This window comes from Notothenia rossii, assembly GCF_949606895.1.
Source record: "Notothenia rossii genome assembly, chromosome: 11".
NCBI classification, from domain to species: domain Eukaryota; kingdom Metazoa; phylum Chordata; class Actinopteri; order Perciformes; family Nototheniidae; genus Notothenia; species Notothenia rossii.
In genome coordinates, this window is record NC_136910.1 from 48,990,557 (window position 1) to 49,002,366 (window position 11,810).

Below are 11,810 nucleotides of genomic sequence, written 5' to 3' on the forward strand. Positions count from 1 at the left end.
CAAAGTCATAGTATATCCTATAATGCTGGTGGGTTTGTCTCTTTACTGTATATTTTAGAAAGGCTCACTGTACTTAAACAAAATGACTCAGGGTGCATCTGAGATTAGAGCGGGTGCAGTGGTAAAGTGCTATTTTTATAAGTGGGGAGTGGACCTGACACCCTCTAGTCTAGGGGGGTCCGGGGGCATGCTCCCCCGGGAACATTTTTTTTAAATATTGAAGTTAGATGCATCAATCTGGTGCAATTTGAGAGAAAAATGAAGAGATATATGGATACCTCTCAACATCCATAATGAAACAACTGTAAACAGATTTACTTTTTCTTTATGGATATAAAAGAAAGTAAAGCTTGACTCCTACTGGCTGGTTAAATGACTCCTCGTCCCTGAGGCCACTACCAGTTTTTTGTGCCATTTTGCTGGATTTATTTGTCAATAGCGTTGCTGCACAAAGTGATAGCCCTCTAGTTTAAATCTACTACCCAAAAAGAAACATATGGAGATGGGTTACTATTTAAAAAAAATTGCAAATCTATTTGGGAACAGTGGAGCCGGGCCTCAAATCTTATAGGGGGGTCCGGGGGCATGCTCCCCCGGTAAGATTTTTTTTGAAATGTTGGACTTAAATGCATCAATCTGGTGCATTTTGAGGGGGAAATAAAGAGACTACACCCATATGAAACAAAAATGTATACATTTAAATAATCATAAAATCATAAGTACATGGCCATAACCAATAACATACAATATCCAATATGAAAAAACATTGAAACTTGTTTATTTATTTGTTTTTGGTTCATTTATAGTTGTGAGTGTGTCTGGGCTCCTGAATCGGCCTCTCCTGTCTCCCTCCTCTCCCCCTTGCTCCTCTTTGAGGCAACAGCAAAGACTAGTTTTAGCTCTCAACAAGTTTATCTTACCTTTTTTCACCTAGTTAACATTTTGTTTGTATTATTCATGCATATTTTACTAATCACTACCCCCTCAAATGGAAATATGTGTTTACATAAATGGTGACCGAACCGTTTGAGACCCACTGAGATAACTTAAACTAAGTTAACTATCTAAAGACTCAGAGAGTAATTTACCTCACCAGAGCTGTAGTTATCAGCCTCTCAGTCTGACAGCAAAGGACTCTCCCTCCACCTTGTTGTTGAAAAAGTTCCTTATATCCGTTAGCGCAGCTAGCTAGCACCAGATGCTAACAACAATACACGTAACCGGTGCGTGCGCTTTCTCGCTCGCTCGCGCCACACATACACCAACACACACACTCCCGAGCTTGAATGACACACAGAGACCAATCGAGGGCATTAGTATGATCTGTATGAAAGTGGCAATGTCGGCAGGCCACGTCATGTAGACAGCCAGTCACCCTCTGTGAGGCAGTCAGACCCACATTTGCGCTGCGTTGCGTTTACAATATATACGTATATTGCCGGCGGCTGAGTACCGGCAAGGTGCCGGTACTCAGTCAGAAGTGCCGGTACCACATGGGTAAAAATCAGAAGTGCCGGTACTGCGTACCAGTGAGTACCGGCCCAATTCAAGCACTGCCTATATATGTGATAAGGTCCCGCTGCAGACACGACAGCAGTCATTTATGGCGCATTTCCACTGCAGCGGGTAGCCCCGTTTAAGCGTCCTTAATCGTCCTCAAGCGGCCAGGCCAGTTTTTGGTGGCCTTTCCATATAGCGTAGCACCGGCTAGCGGGTACTTTTCCCCTCTTTTTCCGGCCCCATAAAATCGTGGTTCTATCAGGCCAGGGCGCGTCTATCGTTTTTCCAACCCAGTTTAGATTTAACCACGCCCACTTCCGCATTACGCAAGGATCGACGTAGCTCTACGCGATAGCGTCATAGACTTCATCTTCGGCAGTTATAGCGGTCGCGTTAAAGCAGGATATTGAATAGTTGTTTTTTGTCTTTCCAAAGGATTTGTTGATAGACGCGGCCAGCGCGTTCTTATTATACATCCATGGGCAAGCGTCAGGGCTGAACTAGTGACGTCAACACTCTCGACTGCTGATTGGTCAGAGAGAATCGTCACAAGATCGCGCGCGAGATCATCCCTAGCGTCGCATATATATATATATATATATAGAAGCAAGCTTCCAGCATTTTTGTAAACGGAGCAGCTACAAAAATGGCAACGCCAAAGAAAAGCACACCGTGGTCGACCGAGGAGGTGACGACGTTCCTACATCTCATTGGGGATGATAAAATCCAGCGGGAGCTCGACGGAACAACTCGGAATGTGAAAGTGTTCCAGGCTGTCTCTGCACAGATGTCCGAACGCGGATTTTCGAGGACTTTCCTGCAGTGTAGGGAAAAACTGAAAAAGATGAAGAGTGAATATCGCCAAGTAAAGGACAACAACAACACGAGTGGTGCGGGTAGGAAACACTGGAAGTGGTTCTACTTGTTTGACCAGATTTACGGCCATAGACCGGCCAACGTTGGGAGGGAGGGAGGCCTGGACTCTGCAACGGCTTTACTGGAGTCCCTGCAAGGTACGCTCACTTCTAACAAAGAAGTCTATTTTATCCTTACATTAATGTTCAACAACCCATGCTTTTATGGAGCCCCGAAGAGCTACATTGCTAGCTAAGGCAGATAGCCTTAGCTAGAGCTATTGTTTGCTAACACCATATGTGCCATTGTTTACGTTCAGTTTTTATTTTCTATAGTTGTTGTTGCTATTTAGTATTGTGCTGCAGTAGTTTGTGGAATTAACAAGCCATTTTGCTGTTCTAGATGATTACATTGGGACTAGTGAGGAGGAACATTCCCCAACTCGACCACAGACACCAGCCGAAGAACCGACACCACCTCAACCACCAACGCCGATTGCCATCACGACAGAGCAGCATGTGGTTCTAGGTAAGATATGGAAATGGCAAAAACGACTGGAATTGTGTGTTTTTTTTTTTTTTTATACCTTGGATCATCCATCGTCAGTAATTAAAATAATCTATACCACTGTGTGGAAATGCTCTGTTACAAGTAAAGTCTTAGCTAGTAAGCAGCTAGTACAGTTGTGTGTGACATCCTATCATATACATATATTTATATTCATTATCAACAGGCTGGACATAATGTAATTCACTTTCACAATCATTGTAAACATCCAGGGCCAAAACTTTATTTAGTTCATCCTTACTGTTGTTCTGTTTATACATGTTATTCTTATATCCTTGTGTGAACTGTACCTGTCCTGTGTTTTTTCCTTATTGCTAATTATTATCTTATTGTCACCCAGGCAAGAGGAAACGAGGAGGAGAGGATCGGACCCAGCAGGAACGGCACCATGAACAGCACATGACCCAGCAGGAACGGCACTTGGACTGGGCCAAAGCGTCTGCTAAGCGGAGATGGGAGTTGGATGCGGCCTTGAGAAGGGAGGAGGCCGTCTTGAGAAGGGAGGAGGCCGCTCAAGCAGAGACCTTCAACCTAGCCTTCCTGCGCACTCTTGGCGAGGTGCTAGGGGGACTGGGCAGCCGACGCGACAGCCTTCCCTCTTCTCTCTGTGAGGAGCAGCAGGTTCAGGTTTCAGAACAAAGTAACAAAAAAATAAAATGACATTCATTTTTTCAAATATGTCGTGTAGTAATAGATTTATTTATTTTTCTTCTCAAGAGAGTACCAAAATGTGTATTTTATGTTAGTATTTCAAAAAATCTCCTGGGGGAGAATCCCCCCAGACCCCCCTTCAGGAGTTGGGTTTTCAGCATGTGAACTCTTTCACCTGTGGGGAAATTGCAGGATTAGCTCTAGGTCGCCCTTTTTATTTACTACAAGACAAATGTGCCTTTTAATTTCATACAGTTCAATTTGGATTGAGACAGGGGAATCATCTAAACCTCACGCATGGCGTTTCACTGACAAGGGGTGCGATATAGCTTGTATGTAATTACATTGCAAATACTGACTTGAGCCCCACCACTGTATGGGTTAGCCCTACCATATGCCACTGGGTATCGGAAAAAGTAGTAGTACCGTTAAAACCTTAACAATACCCATCCCTATATATAACGGTATAGCAGTGACCAGTACTCGACCCTTTCCCTCTCTCCTCTACAGGTCGCATCACGTCTGACCCAGTTCAGACCTCCTCTGACCCAGTTCAGACCACCACTGCACCGGTTCAGACCTCCTCTGACCCGGGTCAGACCTCCTCTGATGGTCTGTGTAAACTGGTCCGCTGGGCTCACAGCCACGGCACCATCTGCAGCCTCCTCCCCAGCCTGCAGCAGCACACCCCCCACGGTACAGCGCTGACAACAGAACCCGGTTCCCACGGCAGCAGCGTCCCTGTCGCCGTGTGGAGTTGTGCCGATGGACACGCCTACCACTGGCCCCTCAGTGACCATAGCAATGCTAACAGAGGCTCAGGCCATACTAGCAATGGTCAGGAGAGGTTTGTTGGAGGGCGTCCATCCAATAAGGTAAGGTAGAGATTTAACATCTTTGACTGTATTTGGCATTTCATTGCAAACCTAATTTGAGGTGTCCAGCAAAGCTATAACACTTAACATACTCAAGTGCACAATAAGTGGTGAAATCACGATGTCACAATCAAATGGCCCTTGAAATTCTCTCAAATTAAAGCATACACATCCTAGATAAAGGGTGTTGATGCCGAAATTCTCGAAGGGAAGCAAAGTTGTCACCCTCTGTAATTAAGGTTACAGAGAGAAGAGGATTTAAGACAGCGCCAACTCACTAATACCCCTTAGCAGCATTACATGTGAAATGTATACTTTCATTTTAAAAGACCGTCGCACCAGTTGTATCATATTTCTTCCAAGAAAATATAACACCTTACTTTAGTGTATTCAGCCTTGAAATGCAGATGTTGAGGATTCCATTGCTCTCAATTTGATTGGTAATTGTTTGATATTGATTCTCTTCCCCTACATTATCAGTGTCAGAAAGTGGGTTGATTTTATTTTGCAAAAATGTGTTGCGGTGCTTGAGTGGCTAGCTACCAAAGTGTCCTTTTGCATGTTGCACATTTTGAATTCCTAAATATACAGCCTTTAAATAAATGCCTTAGTTATAATAAGTATCACACTACACAAAGTTTAGGGGCATCAATGAGACACATTTATAAAAACGATATACATATATATATATATATATATATATATAGTACAGATCGTGACTTCACTCTGATTTGGTACAGTTAGTAAACTTGAATTTCTCATGCACTCTCTATTACCTTCCAGGTGACAGTAAAGGCGTCATGTGACCTGTCCTATAGTGAAGCAGCATCACAGGGGGAACAGTTCAGCAGTGGATGTGATTCGTCGGAAATGGCAGAAGATGATGACTGCGGGGCAACGGGAGTAGCACTTCCTGTGAAGAAGGTCAAACAGGAAGCAGACTCTGCAGAGGATTGTGACTCTGGCATAATAACTAAGTGGCTCGTACTTTGATGTTCCAGTAAATATTCTAATAGATTTTAAGGATCAGTGGTTCAAAAAATGTTTTTCTATGCAAAGTAATAAATTGTATTGATTGTGTTGTTTTGTGTGTTGCCCCAAAGCTGTTTTACATTAAAGCACCAAAAATACTGAGTATTATGAAGTAAAGCAAGTCTTTTTTCATTTTAGAAAGGAAAAAAAGCCTTTGTCCATGGGTTTGTATTGCTTAAAAAATCGTATTTCAGTTGGAGAAGTGGATGACTGAAAATGTAAAATCTATATATAAATATGGGGCTAAAGACACCATCATATATCGGCACAACTGCAGTCTTCTGGTAACATTCTACCCATAGACGAAGGAATGTTTATTTTCCTTTTTAATGTGTTTTATTTTAAAACAGAAGTGAGAAATCAAGATGCAAAGATCAGAAGTGAGGGGAAAATCTGAAAAAACGATAATGTGAGCTATATTAAGTAAAATTACCTTTAAGGTATTAGGACTTTCTGGCCCCATTTCTTATATGTGCAAAAATAAAACCTGAATTTCAATATATATTGAATGTAACAAACAGATTTTAGATTTCCTTTGCTTTCTGTAATGTGTGGCATTTTAGACTTAAACACTCGGTCTAATATTTGTTCCACAAAAAAGGATAAATACAAATGAATCTGCTCCTTCCCTTTATTATAAAATATGAATAAGCAAATGGATTACTTTTTAAAGGTTCAAAGCTGGATTTGACTTCACTGAAGAGTTCATTATCAGAGGCTTCAGGCTTTTTTCATCTTTTCATTAAAGATAGCTGCAGATTTTATTGCACCACCTCTTACTTCTCTTTTTAACCTCTCCCTCACCACAAACACAATTCCAAAAGTATGGAAGTCAGCTTATGTCCTGCCTTTACTAAAAGGAGGGGCGGCCACCTTATTAAATAATTATAGACCCATCTCTAAATTGCCAGTTCTGGCAAAGGTTCTTGAACGCCTAGTGAGTGAGCAGGTAAAGGCGTTTTTATGTAAAAATGACATCCTATGTAAACATCAGTCAGGTTGGTTAAACATTACAAATGGTGTACCACAAGGTTCTGTTTTAGGTCCACTTTTATTCTCCATCTACATGAACAGTTTGGGTCAAAATGTGGATGGAGCAACTTTAAATTTGTATGCGGACGATACCGTGATGTATTGTGCAGGTCACTCCATTAAGGAGGCTGTTGTTAAATAACAGGCTGTTTTTAATATTATCAAGCGGAGCTAAAGCTTATTTTAAATGTTGATAAAACTAAAGTAATGCTTTTTTCAAAACACACCAGATACCACTTTGGATATTGTTACTACGCAAGGACAAGTACTTGAAGTGGATCCTGTTATAAATACCTTGGTATCTGGCTTGATGATTGTCTCTCTTTTAAACTTCAGTTCAATAATCTGCTTAGAAAGCTGAGGGTGAGGATAGGTTTCTTTTTCAGAAACAAGTCCTGTTTCTCACTTGAGGCCAGGAAAATGCTAGTCTCTGTGACCTTTTTACCTGTGCACCTGCCCATTACCTAATCAAGTTAGATGCCGCCTATCACAGTGCACTGAGATTTGTAACTAACTGTAAAGTATTAACTCATCACTGTACCCTGTATGCCATTGCAGGCTTGCCTTCACTTACTGTACTGAGGCTCAGTCACTGGTATATGTTCATCTCCAAAGCCATGTTGGATAAACTACCTTCTTACATCTGCTCTCTGATCTCTCGGCGAATTGAAAGTAGCTATTGCCTGAGATCTCATGATGTGGTTTCATTAAATGTGCCAAGTGCTAGGACTGACTTAGGGAAGAAAGCTTTTAGATACGCAGCTCCACTAACTTGGAACAGTCTGCAAAATAAATGGAAACTGAGCAATTTGGTTCCACTAAAAGTTTTTAAAGCACGGATAGATGCTATCCAATCGGAAACAGTTGGAACCTGTAAATGTTACTAGCTATGTAAACTATAGTCGCTGTAAATATGCTGTATGATGTCCTTTTTGTTTTTCTGTTGTTTTCTGTTTATATGTATTCATGTGGAACCTACTTGCAGAAGGTCACCCTTGAAAAAGAGATCAATGATCTCAATGGGATTCACCTGCATAAATAAAGGTTTGAAATGAAATGAAATCACACTTGTGTAAATTGCATACTGAAGTTGAACACAGAGAAGCCTTAAACCTCAAACTCTGGAAATGCATCGCTTTGCACATTGAAGGCCTACAACCCAATTGAAGAAACTAAAAAGCTAAATATATGGTGGATTGAGGAGAAGTTACCCATATTTAATTTAGCTAAAATCTACAGTATCTACTACAAACATATTACCATAATGTTGTTTTTTTCCGGCAAGTGCCATTAACAAATATATCTTGATATTGTTAAATTGTATTACTCTTTTAGAATATAACTGTTCTATCATGATCCCCCACTATCATTTTTGGGATAACAATACAATCAATTATAATGTAATATAACTAAATATAAAATACTATTATCTCAAATATCATTGTAAATATAATATATATATTTATATGATATACTATAATATAGTGTGAACATATATAATAGCATATTTTAATATAATGTAATTTATCATAATATATCGTAATAAAGAATATAATGTAAAATATATATATATACAGCCGCTAGAGGTCAGTGTTACACCACTCAGTGACAGTTCCTCTCCCGTCCAGCAGCTGACAGTAAAGCGAGCTTCACGTTAATTTGTGTCAATAGGAAAGCTTCTCCAGACAGAGAATGTGTTGATTAAAAAGTTCTACGTCTGATTATATATTTATGATATGTAGTCAAACATTTAGGAATGAATTTGTCGTAAAAAGATGAACATTTCCCTCAGTTTGCAGTGGCTGACGAACGTCCATGAATGAGGAAGATGTGATGAACCTGCCTGGACTCACTGTTTTCATTTATAGTGACACAGTTAAGTATGAGACATGTTTATGAAGTGTCGGTGCTTAGTTCTTGTGCATGGTGAATGTGGTTTGTCTGAAGACAGATGAACACACTCTAATGTTCCACAATATGTCTCTGTCCCATCTGATAGTGTATTATAGTTGTAAGTGTGTACAAGTCACTTATCCAGCTGTTTGTTATTGGTGTGTAAGTTCATAGTGTACAGAGAAATACGCAGAGAAGAAGAGATGTAGCTAATTAACTATCTATTGTAAAGGTTTGTGCTAGATCGTATACCTGCTGGGTTTTAGGCGGAAGTGACTTAATCTGCCACCGAGGACAAGAGACGACGCCCTTTACTTTACTGGCTGCTGCCGTCTTCACACAAATAAACCCCTTAAAACCTGTATGATTTAGTTTTCACATGTTTATTGAAATTAATTCCTCCATTTCTTTATATTATAGTATTACATGTATTATTTTCGGTTGTGTATTTGTGTTTTGAACTTTTTTATTGGATTTTGCGATTTAATTTCTCCAAGAGAGACAAAAATCACTAAAAGATCTGGTGGATATCTGACCAGTATTTCATCATGGAAGTTAAATCAGAATCATTTCATTATCCTGTGGAGGAAATGTTGTTTCCTGACAGTTGCTCAATTTTAGAACAAACAAAATAACATACTTAATACATAGCTAAATGTATATATACACAAGAGGTAAAAGTGTGCATTTCAAGATAATAAAAGTATAATAAAAAGATTAATGTAACTATAGGAAGTAAAATAAAAAATTGGCAATGCAAAATAAAATAACCATATGTATATAAACATATAAAACAAACAAGAAATTAAAGCAGAAATGTTTAATATGATTTTAAATAACAATATTTATGTTGAAGTGAAAGTAAAAGAGGGCAATGCAACAAAGATATAATAAAATACAATTAAAAGATGCACATTAACATAGGAAGTAAGAATAACAATGTGCAATACAAGATAAATAAAAAGACTAAAAGGATAATGTAACCTTACAGAGTTAAAGTAAAAATGTTGCAATACAAGTTGTAATTAAATAGAATAAAAATATGTATGGATAAATAAGAAGTTAAAGTTAAAATGTGCAATAAAATAACAATATTTACATAAAAAGTCAAATTGCACATTGTACAATATATAACAACAATATGTGATATAATAATAATAAAGATATGAATGCCGAACTGTACAGTTAAATGTTCATTTCAAATTCATGCTGACCCGGAAGTTCAACCTCATAGCTTCTGCAAAGCAGCCTACCCTTTTTGTGAATGGGTGCTTTTGTGGCACGGTTTTCACAGGTTGGCCATCTCCTTCTTCCTTTTCTTTGGTGTGAACGTCAGAGGAAGGCTCTGATCATGTGGACTGTGTAGCTTCACATCTTCCAAGATCTCGGTCAGTTGGTCAGTTAACGTTTTAAGGTAATCTTCATCTTGCAGATGGTATGTTAAGTCAGTAATCTCATGCAAGAGACTTGCACATTCCCTTCTTTGTTTAACCTTTCTTGTTCTTTTCCTTTCGGGCAAAGCGTTACATGGTGACTGCATTTCCACTGATACCCGTGTATATGTATGATCTGTGATGTTTGATCTGCCGCTGCCATCCCTATCACAAGAAGTCTGTCCCAGACATGCATTATCTAGGGAGAAGAGGGGGTTATCCCTGTAATTAGATGCCAGTTTCTCCCAACCCCATTCATGCACATGATTAAAAACAGCACAGAAGTGCTTGCAGGGCAACTTGTGCTTTGCCCAGTCTTTGCAGGTGCACAATGATGATACTTTCACCAAAGTTGATGTTGTGCTGTGTGCAAGGATGACTTTGGCTTTTGACATGGAACATGCCATTGCCCTTTGCAACAACGTCATTCGCCTCATAAAACTGGGCTTCTGTAAGCCTTGACATCACATGGTCTGCTACACTTCTTGGTCTGTCTTTTAAGAACTTTGGCATGTTGTCATTGTACCTTCTGTAGAATGAGGAGTACTTGACGTTCAGTTCAATGTACCTTCAATAAGAGAAGAGAACAATATCTTAGAAGTCTCTCTGTGACAGTTTGCTTTCTCTGACATATAGATATGGTATTACAGAAACATATGCAACAATGAACAACATCAAACAAATATGTTGGAAATAAAGCTATCGAACATTACATTTATATATATATAAAAATGTGTGTGTGTGTTGGTGTGTGTATGTATGTATATATAAATGTATATATACATATGTATAATCATAGGTAGGAAGTCAGTTATCAACACAGTGAGGCTGCAGTTCTTATAACCTTCAAGATGAGTATACTTTAGGGTTCCATTATTGGTGTAGATGGCCTATGGGTGCGGGTAGGAAACATTGGAAGTGGTTCTACTTGTTGGACCCGATTTACGGCCATAGACCGGTCAACGTTGGGAGGGAGGCCTGGACTCTGCAACGGCGTTACTGGAGTCCCTGCAAGGTACGCTCACTTCTAACAAAGAAGTCTATTTTCTTTACATTAATGTTCGAAAACCCATGCCTTTATGGAGCCCCGAAGAGCTACATAGCTAGCTAAGGCCTTAGCTAGAGCTATTGTTTGCTAACACCATATGTGCCATTGTTTACGTTCAGTTTTTTCTTTTCTATAGTTGTTGTTGCTATTTAGTATTGTGCTGCAGTAGTTTGTGGAATTAACAAGTCATTTTGCTGTTCTAGATGATTCCATTGGGACTAGTGAGGAGGAACATTCCCGAACAACGGGTAACTGTAATGGAAACGCAGCTTAAAGTGAGCCGAACCGAGCAAAGGTAAACCGGTCCATGTCGAGTCGCGCTAAAACCTGTAGTCGAAATGCGGCTGAATTACATTACATGTCATTTTGTTAGACGCTTTTATCCAAAGCGACTTACATTCAGTACTGTGGACAATCCCCACAGGAGCAATTTGGGGTGAAGTGTCTTGCCTAGGGACACAACGACATGCTGACTGCAGTGGGACGCGAACTTGCTGATTCGAAGTCCAGCACTATATCCACTGAGCTACAGCCTAATAAGCCATATGACTATTTATATGTTCATTATGGCGTTGCAATGCGTTATCAGTTACAGTTATGTAAGGCAGAGCCGATTAATGGGAGTCGGAGGCGGTGTGTTAAGTATGGAATGCCACACTTTATTTTCCATTAGGTTACAGAAAAAATAATGTAGGCTACTTGCTACATGCTACCGTGAAGCTGAGAATGCTAACAACAACAACAACAACAACCGGAACATGGTACCACCCACTAAATGGTCCGTGGTGCAACACACTATATTCCTGTGAATTATTTCCCGTAATGTTCCACCAGCCCCGGGGCGGAATTATTAAAGACCGTGGTACCGTTAAGCTCTGACTTTATCGGTCTTTGTATCGTTTTAGTTTCGCCAACACCGTTGCT

At 39.8% G+C, this 11,810-nt stretch overlaps 1 protein-coding gene across 2 annotated transcripts; it reads left to right on the top strand.

The window, feature by feature from the left end:
- Positions 1 to 1,916: 1,916 nt before the first annotated feature.
- Positions 1,917 to 5,583, top strand: LOC307025026 (uncharacterized protein). Of its 2 annotated transcripts, none has more exons than XM_079659608.1 (5): positions 1,917 to 2,513; positions 2,758 to 2,883; positions 3,263 to 3,529; positions 4,084 to 4,448; positions 5,232 to 5,583. In XM_079659608.1, the coding sequence occupies exons 1-5, from the start codon at positions 2,147 to 2,149 to the stop codon at positions 5,439 to 5,441; spliced, it is 1,335 nt and encodes a 444-aa protein (XP_079515734.1). In that variant the 5' UTR covers positions 1,917 to 2,146; the 3' UTR covers positions 5,442 to 5,583. The 2 variants fall into 2 exon arrangements, with proteins under 2 accessions (XP_079515734.1, XP_079515733.1); XM_079659607.1 differs by having other exon boundaries at positions 1,920 to 2,513; positions 3,263 to 3,562.
- The last annotated feature ends 6,227 nt before the right edge of the window (positions 5,584 to 11,810 follow it).

Bases quoted from the DNA above. Each gene is read 5' to 3' on its own strand.
- LOC307025026 (XM_079659607.1), top strand. From the start codon at position 2,147: ATGGCAACGCCAAAGAAAAGCACACCGTGGTCGACCGAGGAGGTGACG. The intron at 2,884-3,262 runs GTAAGATATGGA...ATTGTCACCCAG, and splicing joins AGAGCAGCATGTGGTTCTAG to GCAAGAGGAAACGAGGAGGA. The intron at 4,449-5,231 runs GTAAGGTAGAGA...ATTACCTTCCAG, and splicing joins GAGGGCGTCCATCCAATAAG to GTGACAGTAAAGGCGTCATG.